The sequence below is a fragment of the Chelonia mydas genome, chromosome 17 (assembly GCF_015237465.2).
Source record: "Chelonia mydas isolate rCheMyd1 chromosome 17, rCheMyd1.pri.v2, whole genome shotgun sequence".
NCBI classification, from domain to species: Eukaryota; Metazoa; Chordata; order Testudines; family Cheloniidae; genus Chelonia; species Chelonia mydas.
Window position 1 is genome coordinate 595390 of NC_051257.2, and position 13898 is coordinate 609287.

Below are 13898 nucleotides of genomic sequence, written 5' to 3' on the forward strand. Positions count from 1 at the left end.
TACCTCTGTATTTGGCACTGATGTGACCACTGCTGGAATCCTGTGTCCAGTTCTGAAGCCCACAATTCATGAAGGATATTGATAAACTGAAAAGGGGTCAGAGAAGAGCCACAAGAAGGATTAAAAAACACGTCTGATAGTGATAGACTCAAGGTGCTCAATCCAGCTTCAGAAAGAGAAGGTTAAGAGCTGACTTGATTATAGTCTGTAAATACCTACATGGGGAACAAATATTTAACAATGGGCTCTTCAATCTAGTTGAGAAAGGTCTAACATGAGCCAATGGCTGGAAGTTAAAGTGAGACAAATTCAGATTATAAATAAGGTGGAAAATGTTAACAATGAGAGTAATTAAGCATTGGAACAATTAACCAAGATTGATGGTGGATTCTCCATCACTGCAAATTTTTAAATCAACATTGAATGTTTTTCTAACAGCTCTGCTCTAGGAATTATTTTGAGGCAGTTATCTAGGCTGTGTTATACAGGAGAACAGGCTAGATGATCACAACAGTCCCTTCTGGCCTTGGAATCTATTAGTCTATGGGTGGGAATGGGCGCTGCCTGTTGTGTGTTTGAGGGAAAGGCATGGGGTGTAGCTGGATGGTGGAGGGGCAGAGTGGCTGTGTGTTTGAGGGAAATGGGTGTGCAGCATTACTGGGGTTGGGGTTGTGGGAGAGGGTTGCAAAGCGACTGCTCTTCAGCCAGTAGTTTCTCTGCTCCGAGTAGTGACTTGATGAGAACCAAGCCAGCTTGCCTCATTTAGGCACCCCTGACGGAAGAAGGGGTGCCATTGAGCAGCCCTGTGCCTTGCCAGCTTGGAGTAGGTTGTGCTGCTGACCCTTGGATCCAACTTCTACCTCAGTATGTTCTAGAGCTCCTTTTCCCCTCCCTGGGCTTTCAAAGCAGCTTCCCAACAGAACACTGATCTGTCCCAAATCAGCCTCCTTTAAAGCAGCTTGTGGTGACAGTTCTCAAGCCTGTCTTGTTTTCACCTGTTCTCCCCTCCCCAACCTCTTAAGGCTTCTCCCTGTAGTCACTGTGGGGGCCAGGGCCTACTCCAGGGTGTATGCGTGTGGGGAAAAGGCAGCAGCCTTCCTGCCCTCGCTCAAAGGCTCTAAGCCTAGACTCAGCTAGCATAGCCCTGGCTCAGCCCCTATGGTCCCATTCAAATTCTCCACCCCTCCCTAGCACTCTAGTCCAACAGTGATATTAACGCATGAGGCCACATCACCCCCAGAGACAGGTGAGGCTCATTATCTCCACTGTTCAGAGGGGAAGCTCAGGCCAAGGTCGTAGCAAGTCAGTGAGAGAGCCAGTATTGTGCCCTTTCCACAAGAACATCCTGCCGCGTTAGAGCGGGGGCTTTTCTGGTGTGTGTGTGTCAAGGACTCGCAACACCGTTGCTTGTGGGGAAACCCAACTCTTCTAGGTATGGCTCTGCTGCTGCCTTCATGATGTGTGGCATGGCCCAGAGGGTGTCAGCTAAGCCCAAGCTGAGCCCACTCCGCTTCCTGCTTGGACCCACTGCAGCCAGCAACTTGGGCCCTGGCCATGTGTCAAAGGGCTACAGTCCTGTGTTTGCTGCAGCAGGAGGAGAGGCTGGGATAGATAGACTAGAAAGCTGGAGTTTCTCGCACAGAAAATTCTAAGAATAGTGGTGGGGCGAGGAACCCAAAAGCCATTAAGTCCCAAACCTTGGCTCTCCCATTTGAGGCCATGTGTAAGGGGTCTGCACTCCTCCAAAGGCACAAAGGAGATCTGGAAAGGGGGAGAGTCTCAATTAGACAAAAGATTCCACTTGTTACTTCTACTCTTGAACTTTCAGGAGTAACATAAGCTGGTAAAATCAGGGTCACAGCTATCCTTGGGGTGCAGCGACCTAGAGCCCCACAGAAAAACACCAATTCGCTCCATCCCAGAACAAATGTTTAACCGGATGTACAAGGTCAATATTTGCTGAAAGGGAAAAATCTTCAAATAAGGGGTGGTGCTGAAGGTCATGCCTGTCACTGCCTGGCAAGCGTGGGCTGGAAGGGGCTTCATCTGTCCCATGCAGAGCCATCGGCTGGGTAGAGAGGGTGTCAGCACCAACAGAAATGCTTAGCAAACCGAGGTAAGGGGCAGAGGAACTTGGTTTGGGGGTGGGGGGAGAAGATTTGGCAATAAACTGGGGGGAACTGTTCCAGTGGGGGGGGCACAGTGTGAAATTGCCCGAGTGGAGGGTGTGGGGGGTAGAGAATTCAACAATGAGCGGAGGGCCAAGGGCCTCAGGGATTGCATGTGGGGCCAGCTGTTGGATTTGTGGGGGGGGAGTTGAAATACCCTTAAGCTCTTCACATATGATTGGCGGATGGGGGAGAAGGACTGCAGCCCAGCTTGTCCAGGTTACTCTAGGGACTGCCTGGCAAACTGATGCTGCCCCCCCAGGAATTCAGCTCTGTTTGGGGGTGGTGCTGGGTGTTTACCCAATCAAGGAGTAGGAGAACAACCCCCACTAGACCAGGGTGAGTGCCTGGGGCTGGAGCCGGGTCCCAGTGTGGTCCAGGCCACTGCGAGTGGGCAGGGCCATGCCTGTGGCACTGGCAGGGAGCCTGGCCCCCCAAGTGACAGGAACAAGAGTGTGGTGGTAGGAGGGGCTGTGCTTGCCTGTAAGGGGAATATGTGAGTGGGGGGAAGGGGAGGGCTCTGTGCTGCAGGCCAGCTATTGAGAGGGTAACACTAGTGATCAGCTCTGACATTGCACGTCCCATTCACAACCCTCTACAGGCAGCACCTGCTGGATCCTTGGAGCTCCCTAAAAGGCAGGTCAGTATCACTGACCCCATGGAGGCACAGAGCAGCAGCAGATGTCTCTGACCATCAGCCAGGGGCCTGTCCCTTATCCCCAGCTTTGTGTGCATGGATGAGAGAGTGGAGAAGCTGAGCCTCTCCCTGGGTTGTGTGGGACAGATTTCGTTTGGGAATCGTTAGGAAACTGCAATTTGCTCTCCAGCCAAATGAGGGTGAGAGGGGATAGAAATGCAAGTGTCCAGGGAGAATAAACTCCTGAGCACAGCTACAGCACTGCATCAGTGCTGGATCCTGGTCAACGCGATGCCTTGCGTTGGTCCTGGACTCCAGTGCTGCTTCAGGGACTGTTCTCTTCAGCATCATTCACCTTGCCAGCTGCTGTCTCCCTGGGTTGGTTTCCCAGCAGTTTGTGTCTGTTCCTCCTGGATCCTTCTTTCCTTTCCTCTTCTTTGGGCTCATTATCTGTTGCTGTTCTCATTGTAATAATGGGCAGGCACAGCACAGGCACCCCAGGAGCAGAGAGGACCCAGGGAGTAGCCTGTGAGTGTCACTGACAGCTTTTGTATTCCAGAAATACGGAGATGCTGCTCTGGGGTCTGCTGCTCTGCTTGTCCACTCTGCACAATAGCCCACGGGTAAGCCACAAGCACAAAGCATTGCCTTCACCCGTCCTGCAGGGCATCTCCTCTGCCAGCACACTCTTCACCCCAGTCAGCCGGGGGCAGTGGCGGGAACAGGGCAGGCAATGCCAGGCTGGATTAGAACAGGGCTGATCTCCAAATGGCTGGCACCAGATGCTTCTGAAGAAATCTCCAAACAGACTACAATGGAATAACCTGCCCCCAGGGGACGCTGCTTCGGCACCCGGTCAGTCAGTTGTTGGCTCCTGCCCTGACACACTCGGTTTCTTTATCCAGTCTGATGTGATTGTGGATGTGCTCACGATCCAGATAAATACCTAATGTTTTTTAACATCCTCCTGAACTTCAATGATATCTAGTGTCTGTGAGTTACAGGGGTTCATCAGACACTGTGATTTAAAAAAATCCTTTCATCCATTTGCCTCCTTGCTCTCATGAGAGCAGATATAGAATTGTTCAGTCTATCTTCTATCCCAGCCACTATTTTGCATCCCTCTCTCCTGTTCCCTCTCTAAGCTAAACAGTCCCAATCTTTCCAGTCTCTCTCTAACCATTTCCATCACCCACCTCGGGACTCCTCCACTTCTGTTACACCCATTCTACAAAGAGGTTAAAACTATCTTTGCTTCAGTCAGCCAAGAGAACCACAGGGGACATGCTTGTCTCTGGCCCAGCCTGGAGGGACGTGGCAGGAAGTGAGCCAGAGGGGAGTGATTTCCTCAGCCAAACCTGGAGGAAGCTATTTGGTATCCAACTCTGGGCCTCTTCCCTTTCCCCCAACTCTGACTCAGTTCATTTCCTTCCAGTTTCCTTTGGCACATGCCCTTGAGATGGAGACTCCCCCCCATGACAACGCTGCCCAGCAGGAGAGCCCTGAGGTAAGAGGTGACAGACTCCCATATGTTGAGGTTACTCCAGGGTATTTGTAAAGCTCTACCAGCTCACCTTGGTCTAGTCCTGCCAGTGCCACCTTCAAACACATGCCAAAAATACGGGGATGTCCAACTTCATTGTGTGTAGAGTCTGCCATATGCACTGCATCCCAAATATGGTCCCCTGACTTTCAATGGCACTTAGACACCTCACTCCCTTACGCTGGTTTGAAAATCCTAACCTTAAGTGAGAGGCCAGCATATGGTATAGGTCAGTGGCTCTCAACCTTTCCAGATTACTGTACCCCTTTCAGGAGTCTAATTTGTCTTGTGTACCCCCAGTTTCACCTAATTTAAAAACTACCTGTTTACAAAATCAGACATAAAAATACAAGTGTCATAGCACACAATTACTGAAAAATTGCTGACTTTCTCATCTTTACGATATAATTATAAATCAATTGGAATATAACTATCGTACTTACATTTCACTGTATAGTACGTAGAGCAGATTGTCTATATGGAATTTCAGTTTGTACTGACGTCACTAGTGCTTTTTATGGAGCCTGTCGTAAAACTAGGGAGATAACTAGATGAGTTGATGTACCCCTGGAAGGCCTCTGTGTACTCCCAGGGATATGCGTACTCCTGGTTGTGAATCACTGGTATAAAGGACAGAAACTGATGTGTAAAGAGATTGGCTGGTGAATTATTTAGTCATAAAACCAATTAAGAAAATTACCAGCTGTGGGCAAGGAAGAATAGAAGCTTGTGTCTGAAACTGTGTCTGTCTTGGCTCTTACACTGTGCTCATCCCTGTGTTACCTGAGTGCCTCATGGATCTGTTCAAATACACACAAGGAAACCTCTGTATGTCTCTCCCTCTCCCCCCGCTATTCTGTTGGGAGGGTTTTTGTCATTTAGGTGGAGTTACTGAGGGCCGGGTAGGTCCAAGAAGCGACCAGCATTGTAGATGTAGAGGCTGTGACACCCACAGAGAATGCTGCAGAGATGGTGCGAGGCAGATCTGCAGTGCTAGAGGTGTGGAGAGGAGGAGAGTTCAGGGTTGATGATGCTGGAGCTACAGCCAGAAGAGGCAAAGGAAGGCCTGAACAAGAAGGAAGCCAGAACTGGAGTGCAGGAGACTCCTCGTGCCAGGAGAAGGATGTTAGCCGGAGATATTTAACTGAAGGAAGCTGAGATGAAGCCATCTTTTCACTTAGCCAGGGCAGATCAAGAGAGTAGGCAGGGAGGAGTGATTGACTGCCTTGGAAGACCTTGGCTTGGCCCGTTATCTTTGGAATAAGGCCCTTTCTATTTTCCAAGTTTGTGCTAGTGTGAAATCCTGAATAACTGCTTTCAACCTTCAGGGCCCTGCAGTGAAAAATGACACCAGCATAGAGAATCCGGAGTGGGATCCCTCAGCACTACAACTGACCAGTCAGGTAACAGAGAGGACGGGGGCGCTGGCCAGAGCTGGGGCTGATCTTCTGGCACAAGGGGTGAGGCTGTCACTAGCTCAGCATATTCTGTCCTGGGATGTATTGTGTCAACACACAGTGGCCACCTCGACACTAATACTCCATAGTCAAAGAATACACACAAGTTTTGAGAAGGGACTGGATGCAACAGGTCCCTCTTCATCCTCCCCTTTAATATAGGTCATCATCTGGTTGCTGTTATTGTCAGGGGTCTTGGTCCCTCTGCTCTTCAATGCAGCTCTGATAGGAGCTGCTCAGATGTCAGGACAGTGCTGATCTTTCAGATTGCTGATCAATTCCCTCTGGGTAGCCCTCCCTCTCACTGACTACCTGTAATGCTTCCTCACAGAGCATGTAGCCTGTGCCAGCTAACCAAGCACTGCTGCCTCCCCACCAGTGTGAACTGGACCCATTCGTCCCCTCCCTGTGACAAGCCACCTGCAGTCCCAGGAAAAGAGTGAGGAATGCAGCTCTGTTTCCCTGCTTTCTCTCACTGTAACATCCTTCTGTTTCGTTACAGCACTCTGAAGAGGCTGGAGCCTTAGAAGGAGATCCACAGTTTGTTCCCACCACCACTCTTCTGCCAGTAGTGGATCCAACCCTGCCAAATGCTGCAGTGTCAGATTCCACCTCTGACACCTGGGAAGACATCCATGGGCCTACACTGCCACTTCCTACCACTACCAGGACCACAAGCCCTGGGGCTGGCCTCACAAGCTCAGAGGGCAATCTTGTCACCAGGACAGTAGGAGATCACAAGCAGGTGCTGGAAGGGCAAGAAGTTGATTCCTCTGAAGAGGAGGGAGAAGGTCAAGAGAGAGGCTGTGACATGTCTCAGGAGCAGACACACAGGCTAGCAGAAGGTCTGATGAAATTCACCATCGATCTCCTGACAGAGGTCCAGCAGGAGACCAGCAGACCCAATGTGATCCTGTCTCCCCTCAGCATCAGCCTGGCATTGTCCCAGCTGGCACTAGGTAAATTACTGCGTTCAAACAGCACAAGCTTTCACCCTCTATAATGTTCCCTCTAGGAGAAGCACCCATAACCAATGTCCAAAATGCAGACACTAAGCCGGGCACCCTCCCCCCAGTGTTAATGCTCTGGCTTTATTTACTAAGGGGCGTGAGGTTACGTTCCCCTGAGGCTGGTCTCAGTTTCACTTGCTGGGACAGCATGGACCTGGCCAGGAGGCGCTGTGATAGTGCTGCTAATGCCTTACACTCAGGCCACCAGCGTCTCTCTGGGAAGACATCAGATGCCCAGCCACAGAGGGAGGTGGTCAGAGCACCTGCCCCTCAGCCCCGCAGATACTGACACAGATCTGATGTTGCTTTTAAGGAGCAGCAAACCAGACGGAGAAACGCCTGTTGGAGGCACTGCACCTGGAATCAGTGCCTTGTCTCCACCACCTGCTGAGCAGCATTCGCAGGCAGCTCACAGGGTCCATGCTCAGAGTAGCTTCACGCGTCTATCTGCAGAAAGGTAAGAGCCAGGAATGGGGAATTCCTACTGGGGTAGGGCTGTTGAATAAAACTCTCTGGGACGCACACACAGACTGAAGCAGCTGGGCTGACAGAACAGTGACACCTGTTAGTTTCCTGAAGTACTCCCTGTGGGGATGCCCCTGCTATCTGGTGAGCACATCTGGCTTCACACTGCACTGTCTGACATGCTGAGCGAGTTTCATCAAGGCCAGATGACGTCATGTCAAGTTCCTTCCTTGCAGGGTTTGAGGTTAAAGAGAAATTCTTGGAGAACTCAGAGCAATTCTATGGGGCAAAGCCTGTGACCCTGTCTGGGAACAATGAAAATGACCTCATAGCCATAAACAAGTGGATAAAGGAGGCTACTGAAGGGCAGATATCCACCTTCCTGGATCATCTCCCTGCGAGCACTGTGATGCTCCTACTCAATGCTGTCCACTTCCAAGGTGAGCTTCAGTGCACTCCACAATCCCCACTTTCCAGGTCTTTCCCTCAGTGACTAGCTGGGGTTCCGGGTCCTTTCCCCAGGTGAAGTAGCTGCATGTACTCAGGTGGAATCTCCTTTAATTTCTTCCCCATTTTGCTAGATTCCTCTTTTCCTTCCCCTGCATGTATGCAGCTCCCCTTGTTTAGTCTTGTCTTCAAATCCCATTACAGTGCAGCCTCTTAACTTCCGCACCTGTGCTACACATGTTAACTGACCCAGGAGCCAGAACTAACCCACAGCGTCCCTGTTGCCTTGTTGGTCCTGGTCCCTGGAACGCAGCACATCACCTTGCTCTTCTTAGCCAGGTCACACACACTTCATTAGGTGCCCAGCAAGGTGCTCTGAGGTGCTCCTGTGAAGTACTGGCCAGGGTTTCAGCCCAGTCCAACTTTAGCCTGGTCTTCCTCTAATTCCCTGAGGGCTGAATACCTCCGTGCTGTCAGGAGCCTGGCCTGTACTCTTGCAGGAGCTCCTTGCACTATCACTGATGTTGGCCTCCTTCCTCAATCCCTGCATTACTGGTTGCTCTACAGCTGCCTCTCTTCTCCTCCATCACTGACTTTATCCTGCACTTACAGACATTCTCTACTTCCTCCCCACAGCACCTCAGTCTTCTCCCTCACTGAGGCACAAAGAGGGGATGCCATTAGGCATTGGCTCATTCCACTGCACCACACAGCCTCTCCTGAGGATAAAGACATCCTGAACTCACAATTCTTCCTGCTCTGACACTTCTTTCTGCTCCAGTCCCCACTCACCTGTTCGCTGATGCTTTGTCAGGCACTTTCCTTTGTTTTTCATTCAGATTTGGGTTTGATTAATTACAAATTTATGGTTTTGGACAGGATTTTGGAGGCATAAGTTTGACCCCAGCCAGACTGGGCCAGATATATTCCACCTTGATGACCAGTTCATAGTTCCAGTTGAGATGATGAAAGCTCAGAAATATTCCCTGAGCTGGTTTACTCTGGATCCCCTGGAGGTTCAGGTAAGAGTCTGTCTAGGGTTCTGCCGGGCAGCTACAGGAATATCCCTTTGTTATTGCAATACCTCCACTGTATTCATGTTCTATGAGAAGAGATGAGTAATACCTGTTCACAGACGCAGGACACAGAAGTTCTTTTCAAACATCCTTTGCCTTCATTCCCTGAAAGGCTGTAACATCTTTGCCCTCAAATTCACGGGGATGATGGACTAGATGGGACCTAACGGACCTTTTGGATAAGTCTGAGAGAAAAAGCAACATGGAGATGGAATTCTCCCATGAAAATTGGGAGGATCTCTTCAGAACAGGGCCACTGCAGTGTAAATGCAGTTCATTTTACAGGGTGGACTTTGTGTTTCTCATATCTTTGGTCTCCACCTGCCTTGTGGATAAATACTGGCTCTGAGCATTAGCCCTATCTGTTCCAGTCTGACCTCTGTCTCCCTGGGATAAACAGCCACTCCACTCCCACCATGCTGCCCTCCTCCCCCTGGCTAATTGTTCTATTGAAAAATCAGAAATGAGGGGAAGTATCCCTTTCTGAGCCCTCATTGGCTTTGCTTAGCTGTTTCCTGTTCCACCAGTTCTTCTGATTGGTTTGTTTCCAGGTAGCCAGGTTTCCCTTTAAGGGCAACATGAGTTTTGTGGCCATTGTCCCAAACCAGTTTAAGTGGAACGTCTCCCAGGTGCTGGTGAACCTCAGTCATGACAAGCTGCACAGCCGTTTCCTCAAGGAGAAGCCCACCATGGTAAAGATGCCCAAACTGCATGTAGATTACCAGCTTGAACTCAACCAAGTCCTCAGCCAACTAGGTAATGCCCAGGGTGAGGTTTGCACAGCATGAATGGGTTGGGCTGATTGCAGTTATCTGTGCACTGAAGCTCAGAACTGATCTCCTTGCTCGAAGCAACTTCAAAGACCATGTAACTCTTTACTCTTCTCCCTGTTCCTGCCCTTTGCTTTTTTAGCACCAGCCTTTTCTCTGCCCACCCCGCAAAAATGTGGCCACTGTTAGTCTGAGAGCCTTCTTCACTGCAGTTCCTGTAACTGTCTCTCCCTATCTTCCCCTCCTCCAGCTCTCCATCTCACTTCCAAACTCAGCTGTGACCACCTTTCCCCTGCCTGTGACCTCAATTTATTTCCCCTTGATGTTAGGATGTATGAACTGCCAAGACAACCGTGCTTCTCAGTGACAATGTAGATCACAAAGCCCAGAACAAAGTGTGTGAGAACTAAGGACAAAACAGTCTTTGTTAAGAGGATCCGGACCGGGTTATGAAATGGACTTCCAGATGAGATTAGGCAAAAACAGAGTATGAGTGTGTTTAGGAAATGCAGCAGAACCTTCCTCATGGACAAAACATTTCCAGCACAGCAGGAATGACCTTAACCACAAAGCCCCCGATCTACCCTAGCACCCTTCAGAAAACAAAATCTGCAACCAACCAATCAACACTAAGCAGCAAACAAAATATACCCCATCAGAGCTTTCCCCCCCGCAAGGGAGAAATGCCAGAGACTCTATGAATTCCACTAGGGACATCACTGTTTCTACTGGTTTTATGTGGAAGGTGCTCAGATACCATGCTGTGGGCAGCAGTATAAAGCCCTAGGATATGATCAGTCCATATGAAAGCTGTGTTTGTTTGGCACTTGCAGATCTCCATACAGGGAAGGACTGGTAAATCTGGCCAGAGTGCACTTTTCCTTCCTCTGCCTGGCCAGTCCCTGGTGTTGTGCATAGAATATAGCGATACAGGCGGCTGCCGCCTCTACAGCAAAGGTTCTCAAACTGGGGGTCAGGACCCCTGAGAGGGGTGTGAGCTGTCAGCCTCCACCCCAAACCCTGCTTTGCCTCCAGCATTTATAACAGTGTTAAATATTTATGTGTTTTTAATTTATAAGGGAGGGTTGCACTCAGAGGCTTGCTATGTGAAAGGCATCACCTGTACAAAAGTTGAGAACCACTCTTCTACAAGGATGAAATGAATTTCTGAGCCAATGGCATGCCATGGCCCCGAACTAGTGAGTAGACAGGCTTCTGTTTGACCCCAATTTGATTTCTCTTTAGGCCTCGGGGAGTTGTTTTCAGCCCCAGACCTGCAGAAGATCACAGATGAGCCTCTCTTTGTATCCAGCATCCAGCACCAGTCCACCCTGGAGCTTGCAGAAGATGGCGTGGAGGCATCAGCTGCCACCAGTGTCATGATGTCTCGTTCACTCTCCACTTTCAGCCTCAACCAACCCTTTCTCTTCATCATCTTTGAGGAGACAACGGGCATCCCACTCTTTGTGGGCAGCATCCAGAACCCCAACCCCAACGCTGCCAAACAGAGAAAAGAGCCACAGGACTTGCCTAACCTGAAAAATGCCATCAAAAATAGTATCCCCAAATAAGGGAGGAGCAGTGCCTAGGAGTCCTGGGACTGCTGCCTGCGAGACCTCTGTAGCAGGGTCTCTCTCCCTTGACCAGGCTTCCATCAGAAGCCCTTCTGCCCCATCCCAGTGGGTCCCCTCTGGCAGGGCTCTCTAGAGCCCCTCAGCACCACTCTTGAGCAGCAGTGCTGGGTACCTCATTGTCTTGAATACTCGTTAGTTTCTGACAATGTCTCTATGCAATTGGACAAAGACAAGAGGTGTAAAAGCTGCTCTTCCTTCTGAGCCCCTCATGCACATTCCTTGGTCAGGACATTGACCAAATAGCAGGACTTGCTTGTCACTATATAGGCCAACGGCAGCTAAATCAAACTGACTAGCAGCCAGTTTCCTTCCCTGGGATGTGAGTCTCAGCTACTACTTCTGATAAAGGTTCTGCCTAGAACATTCCTGCCCCTGTCCCCCTGGGTACTGGGATTTGCTGGGTGTGTGCACAAGGGAGGGGGTTTATTTCTATCCCTAGCACCAGCCCTTCACCTGGGATTTCGGAGGCATATTTTGTAAATTGTTTTTTTAGTAATTTTTATGTTGGCAGAATAATAAAGAGTAAAACAGAAGATGTTTGGCTGAGTTGTCACCTTGAGAGATACCCGGCAGAGACTGGAAAGGGGCATAGCAGGGCAGCAAACAGGCGGAGTAACTGCAAAGACTGAGGGAAAAAAAAGACTTACTGGGGCTTGACCAAAGGATGGAAGGTCCTAAAGGGTCTCATGAGAAGTGAGCAGTCCTTTCTCCAACTCACACCACCAGAATGAGGAGCCACAGGATGAGATTAATGTCTAGTAAATATGGAACCACTAAAAGGACATTGCCTATTCCTCTTTGGAAATCTCAGCTGAACATACCAGAGAATCCACTAGTGTGGGTGGATACACAGAGAGGGGAGATCCAGTCTGATGCCATAGGGTCTGAGCTGAATGCTGTAGGGGTCAAGAAGGAGGCTTCCCCATTAGCAGCATAGCACAACTGGCTGGTCTTTGCCTTCCTCTGAGGGAGGAATTGGTATTGGGCATTGCCAGCTGGCAGGCTACTGGCTTCAATGGATCAGTGGTCTAATCTGGTCTGGCACATCCTACGTGTGACTTGTTCTCCTATGTTGGGTACTCCTGAGCCTGCAGAACAATGCTACAGGAGTTTGACATCTTCCAGGACATGACTGCATCTCCTTGGGGTCAGAGTCACTCCCTCCCATCAGTACAGGGATGGTGTTCACCTTGAAGTTCACTTCTGAGACGGGTACAGCTCACTGAATCCCTGCTCTGAAATAATTCAGTGTGTCTGACCCAAGCAGCAAAAACTGATGGTTCTGGGGAAAAGCACCCCCCACCCCCCAGCAGCTTAAGCTGTGTTATGTTAGTCTTCCTAGTTTTGGTGTTTCTGTAGCAATTAACAGTGAATGTCCACCCGCTGACAAAGGGAATTTAGAACCACTCTTTGTTGGTAGATTCGGCTTCTCATTGCTTCTAGGAAGTCGTTCTAGGGTATGTCTACAGTGCATCTGGGAGCGAGCTTCGCACCCTGGTCCACAGTAGTGAACTAAAGGTAGCTGTGTAGACAGGGTGGCTTGGGCTCTGAAGCCCACCCTCCTCCCACAGGTTTCAGAGCCCAAGCTGCAACATGGACACAGCGATCTTTAGCACACTACCATGAGCCCTGCTAACACAAGTCTCTTCACCCGAGCTGAGGGACTTACTCCCAGACACCAGGCAGACATTCCTTAGTGGTTTTGTTTTTGCATGGAAGTAGCTAAAGAACCAGAGTCACCTTCCCAACAGCTTCCCCTTTCCTGAGTAGATCTGCCCCAACCAAACAGCAAGCTGCCTGCTGGCATCTCCCTCACTGACTGGCCTGCACTTTCTGTTGGGATTGGAGGGAGGGGGATCGACGCACTGACCACTGACTTCAGGGACACAAGAAACTTTTTCAAAGAAAGCAACTGGCTCAAACCTGCAATTACCAATAGACACCACGCATGCTTTACAGACTCCAAGTCTAAGGGGAGACCAGCTAAGAATAATTCACAGCCCTGTGACCCATGGAATGACATTTACTGGTCAAAAAGAGGGTATAATTACTCTACCGTGTAATTAACAAGTAAACCAGCAGGAACCCAGCTCTATTACCAGGGCCCTCAGAGAACATTTCAGATTGCTTTGCTCTCATATTTATTGCCTTAATTTAGAGATGCTGGTTCATGCCTTAGTTAGGTCCTGCCTTGGCTACTGCAACTTCCTCCTCCTTGATTTGCACCTTGCTGCATTCCATTCTATCCAAAATCCTGCAGCTAAAGTCATCTTCCTTCCACACCACTGCCTTCCAGCTCCCTTTGTGCAGAATGTACATGTTTCTTCCTCTTCAAAGCCCTGAACAACTCAGTTCTTATTTCCTCCTACTCCCCTTCATTCTGGTAGTTCCCTCCTGCTTTTCTTCTCATACTCCCATCTTCATGTTGTTCCAGGGGACAGTGGCTAGTTCCTGCTGCACTGTGTATGAGGCACAATTAACTTTTTATGTTCAACAAATGATCTGTTACATTGAAATTAATTCATGAGATTTTGCGCCGTCTTTTGAGGCTCTTCAATGGAGGGGTGCTGTAGAAATGCAAAATATTATTAAGATCCAGGCTCACGACTTCCCACCACAGGACAATGCTCTTGCTTCCTAACATTCAGACATCTTGGTAATGACCCTTGAACCTATTCTGGTAAAGCAAAG

At 49.6% G+C, this 13898-nt stretch overlaps 1 protein-coding gene across 1 annotated transcript; it reads left to right on the plus strand.

Moving 5' to 3' along the window:
• Positions 1–1293: 1293 nt before the first annotated feature.
• On the plus strand, positions 1294–12575 carry SERPINF2 (serpin family F member 2). The gene is given in 11 exon segments (XM_007057698.4): positions 1294–2034; positions 2036–2116; positions 3365–3428; positions 4241–4312; positions 5677–5751; positions 6308–6764; positions 7129–7272; positions 7517–7720; positions 8607–8749; positions 9355–9559; positions 10819–12575. Coding segments are annotated over 11 exon segments (1803 nt in total). The 5' UTR covers positions 1294–2002; the 3' UTR covers positions 11145–12575.
• The last annotated feature ends 1323 nt before the right edge of the window (positions 12576–13898 follow it).